This window comes from Pecten maximus, chromosome 9 (assembly GCF_902652985.1).
Source record: "Pecten maximus chromosome 9, xPecMax1.1, whole genome shotgun sequence".
Taxonomy (NCBI): Eukaryota; Metazoa; Mollusca; class Bivalvia; order Pectinida; family Pectinidae; genus Pecten; species Pecten maximus.
In genome coordinates this window covers 38337145-38344085 of record NC_047023.1, presented here as the reverse complement: position 1 = coordinate 38344085, position 6941 = coordinate 38337145, and the positions used below count along the sequence as shown (strand labels likewise).

The 6941-nt window shown below is 33.8% G+C and overlaps 1 protein-coding gene across 2 annotated transcripts in view; it reads left to right on the top strand.

The window, feature by feature from the left end:
- The first annotated feature begins 423 nt into the window (after window positions 1-423).
- Window positions 424-6941, top strand: part of LOC117334920 — a 46781-nt gene continuing 40263 nt past the window's right edge. For both annotated transcript variants that reach the window (XM_033894769.1, XM_033894768.1), the window contains exons 1-2: window positions 424-525; window positions 2526-2903. In XM_033894769.1, coding sequence (XP_033750660.1) covers window positions 2531-2903 — 373 coding nt within the window. In that variant the 5' untranslated portion in view covers window positions 424-525; window positions 2526-2530. The remainder of the gene's footprint in view (window positions 526-2525; window positions 2904-6941) is intronic.

Sequence of the window (6941 nt, the reverse complement as noted above, 5' to 3'; positions counted from 1 at the left end):
AGCTCGTCAATTATGTAACAGGAGAAAATGTAGCAGCCAGAATGGGGTTCGACACTCTACCACAGAGCTACCTGGTCGCATATGATCGACCCAGTCCAGTTCCGCTACAAAACCGTTTGGACCGCAAAAACGAAAACGGCCTTGGTGTCAGGGCCAGAGGAAACGTGGGCTAGTAAATTGGGTACTGGATAATGTTAAGGTAGAAATGTGGTATAAGGGTAAACATTTTATTAAATTATTCATTTAGACAAAACTATTCCTAATCGAATTCATGAAATTGTTTCATCACTTCCATATGACATTGACGCCGGCTAAATTATCTTGGCCAATTTACTGATTTCCCTTTATGACGATACAGGCATCCTTAACATCTTGGCAAAGCGTTTTGGTAACGCCCTGTGACGCGATCATACTGACGCTTGAATTGATTGTGTAAAACGAAAGTATACGACAGGACACGGAAAGATTTTAGGTTTAGATGGAACTTCTATTTATTTGAACATTGTTGATTTACAACCACTTTCGGTAAGTTTAAGGAAGTTTAAGTTTATCAAATGTTTTGTTTACATAAATTCGACTGTGACAAGGAGAGATAGAATCGACTTTCGTTTTGCAGCTAACAACTGTCACTCGAATGTAACCCAAACAAAATGTGTAATACGTTTTGAAATAACTGCATTGTGAATCGAGGCACAGATAATTAATTATATCAGAAACATATCTTTGCTTAATTTAGGAACAAATATATGCAAATTTCTCTGAATTTGGATAATGGTTATAATTCAAATACATTCTTAATATAGCTCGGGGAAATCCCATTCTTGCGTCTGTGTTAAAATTTTGGGATTTCACGGTTTTTTGAAATGTGAATGAGTCATTTTTCCAAAAATCAGTGCTGCTATACATATATGAGTGAAAAAGAAATCCCAATGCACTCGTAGGGTAAGTACAAAATTAATGTACTGTGCGCATTGTAAGCAGATCAAGCAATACGTAATGGAGGAACACCAACGTGCAACAGAATAACCTACATTTAAAATTTGTAATTAATGTTTGTAGCAAAATCCATTACTTTGTAAAGACTCCTTTTCATGTTTAAGAATGTTGAAAGTGGAAAATATCTCCCTAAGATAGAGTTTTAATATTTATGAAGGATTTTGGCAAAAAAAACCATAAAAACCAACACTTTTAACTTAAGCTAACATTAGGATAAATACTAGTGTTTATGTGATATACAAAGTGTATGTTCAAGTAAATATGTGCATTTTGATGCTGCATATTTCATGATATGTATTTTAATGCTAATAATCATACCCAGTCTCCATCTTCCATACAGTAAAATCTTTTCCTTATCTACTACAATGTAATTGTATATACATTGCAACAGCTACATCTCATTCACAAATTAATTTTAACAGTTACAGTGTTTAGGTTAACATGGGTTGACACTAACTTCATCACCTTGACAGACCAAAGGGTTGCCAGGTTTCGAAACAAGGCAGCCCGAGTTGTCTTATGCATCAAACTGAAAATGTTGGCAGCCCACAGAGCTGCTGGACTGGACATTCTGGCAGCCCGACCACATTCCAAGCAGCCTGCAGGGCTTATGTATTGTTAGTGTCAACCTGTGGTTATATTGACCAACTTTATTTCCTCTTCCAGAAGTATGCTGATTTCCCTTCCTGTAACCATCGTATATGTTGACACAGTACACTGTATATTGGCAGCTGTACACTAACATTGTTAGTGTCAACCTGTGGTTATATTGACCAACTTTATTTCCTCTTCCAGAAGTATGCTGATTTCCCTTCCTGTAACCATCGTATATGTTGACACAGCACACTGTATATTGGCAGCTGTACACTAACATTGTTAGTGTCAACCTGTGGTTATATTGACCAACTTTATTTCCTCTTCCAGAAGTATGCTGATTTCCCTTCCTGTAACCATTGTATGTGTTGACACAGTACACTGTATATTGGCAGCTGTTTCTCTTTTGGAACATTATTATCAGACCTGTTGTAAACATGTATTTATTGTTCTTCTTCTATTGGGACAACACATAGATACCATAAAGATGTTTCATACAGTAAAAATGTATGCACAATTTGCTTGTAGCAATTTGGTGGTCATTAGTTTAAATTAAAGGTCAAAGGTCACATTTGGCCAAGTTTGAATTAAAAAAAAACAACTTGCATTTGTACACAATTTCTCAAGGAACGATCGCGATGGGCAGATTTAGTTAATTTTCACACCATAACATAACACCATCAATTTCTACATCGTATTAGATTTTGGTGGTCACCAGTCAAGGTTACAGGTCAAATGCCTGTGACACTTTCAGAAAGCTGGTACACATGACATGATATCTCGTGCACAGCGCAGAATGTTATTATATACTGTATGTACTAGGTATGTGTATTATTACTTACGTGCAATATTACATGTTAAGCTGAGCCCCCTCTCACTTTGCTTTTAAATTCATACAATGACCACAATGTACTATGTGTTATAATTTTTTGTAGGCAAAATGGAAGGTATTCAGGATTTGTTGAGAGGAATACAAGAAACTTTAAATCAACAGGGGATGCTTCTACAGAAAAATAACAGAAAGATAAATAGCATTAATCAACGAGTAAAAACTATTGAACGTCAGATTTATACCAATCACAGTGCTACAGCAACAACTCTAGAATATGTACACGAGGATTGTCAAAACATTTTTGACAATACAGTTGATTTACAGTCCAAAGCAAGGAGATCCTCTCGTATCATAAAGAATCTTGGTAATGGATTAAAGTTGCCCATGGATAAATATATGTCTGACTCTGACAGTTACAGTAGACGAAGTCATCCACCTGGGAATCGTCGTAATAAACAGATGAGAAGGAATCTAGAACCAGGTAGGTATCGATATGCTTCTATATATTTTTTTTTGTTAGCTTAAATTAAAAAAAAATTATTCGATTATACTGTTAATCATGATACATTATTGGTGTGGCATAAATGTGGTGTAATGTAATTTATTACACTGTTAATTATGATACATTATTGGTGTGGCGTAATGTATTTGATTACACTGTTAATTATGATACATTATTGGTGTGGTGTAATGTATTTGATTACACTGTTAATTATGATACATTATTGGTGTGGTGTAATGTATTTGATTACACTGTTCATTATCATAATGATAGATACATTATTGGTGTGGTGTAATGTATTTGATTACACTGTTAATCATGATACATTATTGGTGTGGTGTAATGTATTTGATTACACTGTTCATTATCATAATGATAGATACATTATTGGTGTGGTGTAATGTATTTGATTACACTGTTAATTATGATACATTATTGGTGAGGTGTAATGTATTTGATTACACTGTTAATCATGATACATTATTGGTGTGGTGTAATGGATTTGATTACACTGTTAATCATGATACATTATTGGTGAGGTGTAATGGATTTGATTACACTGTTAATTATGATACATTATTGGTGAGGTGTAATGTATTTGATTACACTGTTAATCATGATACATTATTGGTGAGGTGTAATGTATTTGATTACACTGTTAATCATGATACATTATTGGTGTGGTGTAATGGATTTGATTACACTGTTAATTATGATACATTATTGGTGTGGTGTAATGTATTTGATTACACTGTACATCATGATACATTATTGGTGAGGTGTTATGTATTTGATTACACTGTACATCATGATACATTATTGGTGTGGTGTAATGTATTTGATTACACTGTTAATCATGATACATTATTGGTGAGGTGTAATGTATTTGATTACACTGTACATCATGATACATTATTGGTGTGGTGTAATGTATTTGATTACACTGTTAATTATGATACATTATTGGTGTGGTGTAATGTATTTGATTACACTGTTAATTATGATACATTATTGGTGTGGTGTAATGTATTTGATTACACTGTTAATTATGATACATTATTGGTGTGGTGTAATGTATTTGATTACACTGTTAATCATGATACATTATTGGTGAGGTGTAATGTATTTGATTACACTGTACATCATGATACATTATTGGTGTGGTGTAATGTATTTGATTACACTGTACATCATGATACATTATTGGTGTGGTGTAATGTATTTGATTACACTGTTAATTATGATACATTATTGGTGTGGTGTAATGTATTTGATTACACTGTTAATTATGATACATTATTGGTGTGGTGTAATGTATTTGATTACACTGTTAATTATGATACATTATTGGTGTGGTGTAATGTATTTGATTACACTGTTAATTATGATACATTATTGGTGTAGGTGTAATGTATTTGATTACACTGTTAATTATGATACATTATTGGTGTGGTGTAATGTATTTATTACACTGTTAATTATGATACATTATTGGTGTGGTGTAATGTATTTGATTACACTGTTAATTATGATACATTATTGGTGTGGTGTAATGTATTTGATTACACTGTTAATTATGATACATTATTGGTGTGGTGTAATGTAATTTATTACACTGTTAATTATGATACATTATTGGTGTGGTGTTATGTATTTGATTACACTGTTAATTATGATACATTATTGGTGTGGTGTAATGTATTTGATTACACTGTTAATTATAATACATTATTGGTGTGACGTAATGTATTTGATTACACTGTACATCATGATACATTATTGGTGTGGTGTAATGTATTTGATTACACTGTACATCATGATACATTATTGGTGTGGTGTAATGTATTTGATTACACTGTTAATCATGATACATTATTGGTGAGGTGTAATGTATTTGATTACACTGTACATCATGATACATTATTGGTGTGGTGTAATGTATTTGATTACACTGTACATCATGATACATTATTGGTGTGGTGTAATGTATTTGATTACACTGTTAAAATGATACATTATTGGTGTGGTGTTATGTATTTGATTACACTGTACATCATGATACATTATTGGTGTGGCGTAATGTATTTGATTACACTGTTAATTATGATACATTATTGGTGTGGTGTAATGTATTTGATTACACTGTTCATTATCATAATGATAGATACATTATTGGTGTGGTGTAATATATTTGATTACACTGTTAAATATGATACATTATTGGTGTGGTGTAATGTATTTGATTACACTGTTAATTATGATACATTATTGGTGAGGTGTAATGTATTTGATTACACTGTTAATTATGATACATTATTGGTGTGGTGTAATGTATTTGATTACACTGTTAATCATGATACATTATTGGTGTGGTGTAATGTATTTGATTACACTGTTAATCATGATACATTATTGGTGAGGTGTAATGTATTTGATTACACTGTTAATTATGATACATTATTGGTGTGGTGTAATGTATTTGATTACACTGTACATCATGATACATTATTGGTGTGGTGTAATGTATTTGATTACACTGTTAATTATGATACATTATTGGTGTGGTGTAATGTATTTGATTACACTGTACATCATGATACATTATTGGTGTGGTGTAATGTATTTGATTACACTGTACATTATGATACATTATTGGTGTGGTGTAATGTATTTGATTACACTGTACATTATGATACATTATTGGTGTGGTGTAATGTATTTGATTACACTGTTAATTATGATACATTATTGGTGTGGTGTAATGTATTTGATTACACTGTACATTATGATACATTATTGGTGTGGTGTAATATATTTGATTACACTGTACATCATGATACATTATTGGTGAGGTGTAATGTATTTGATTACACTGTTAATTATGATACATTATTGGTGTGGTGTAATGTATTTGATTACACTGTTAATCATGATACGTTATTGGTGTGACATAATGTACTGATTACTGATCATGTATTCTCCCATCATTCACAGACTTGTCTCCTGTTTTACTTATTCAAAATTTCTCTGTCACCCCCTAGGGTGTGATTTCTCTGTCACCCTCTAGGGTGTGATTCCTCTAGGGTGTGATATCTCTGTCATCCCCTAGGGTGTGATTTCTCTGTCACCCTCTAAGGTGTGATTTCTCTGTCACCCTCTAGGGTGTGATATTTCTGTCTCCCCCTAGGGTGTGATTTCTCTGTCACCCTCTAAGGTATGATTTCTCTGTCTCCCCCTAGGGTGTGATATCTCTGTCACCCTCTAGGGTGTGATATCTCTGTCACCATCTAGGGTGTGATTTCTCTGTCATCCCCTAGGGTGTGATATCTCTGTCTCCCCCTAGGGTGTGATATCTCTGTCATCCCCTAGGGTGTGATTTCTCTGTCACCCTCTAGGGTGTGATATCTCTGTCTCCCCCTAGGGTGTGATTTCTCTGTCACCCTCTAAGGTGTGATTTCTCTGTCAACCTCTAAGGTGTGATTTCTCTGTCACCCTCTAGGATGGGATTTCACTATCAACCTTGGGGTATATCATGGCAAAAAAATCAATGACTTCACAGTTCACATCAACAATTTAATCACATCATGTCAACATTGTTGCAATATTTGAACAACTGGACCCTGTGTAAATAAAATAGTCTACTGATGAAAGGAAAATCTCCAATCCTTTGGGTGAATCCTTGGGGTGAATCCTTTGGGTGATATCCTTGGGGTGATATCCTTGGGGTGAATCCTTGGGGTGAATCCTTGGGGTGATATCCTTGGGGTGATATCCTTGGGGTGAATCCTTGGGGTGAATCCTTGATTGCCAGACCTCAAATGAGTCTCCGGTTAGACATCCACGAATGTCACCCCTTAGGTTGCAGATTTCTGTGTCACACCCTTAAAGAATTAACTAGCTATATGTTTTCTGACCTGACATCAATACTTAAGAAATATATTATAATTCATTATGGAATTTTACTTCAGATTTACTGATTTTTATAATCTGATTCAGAATTGGTTGAACACTGTTATT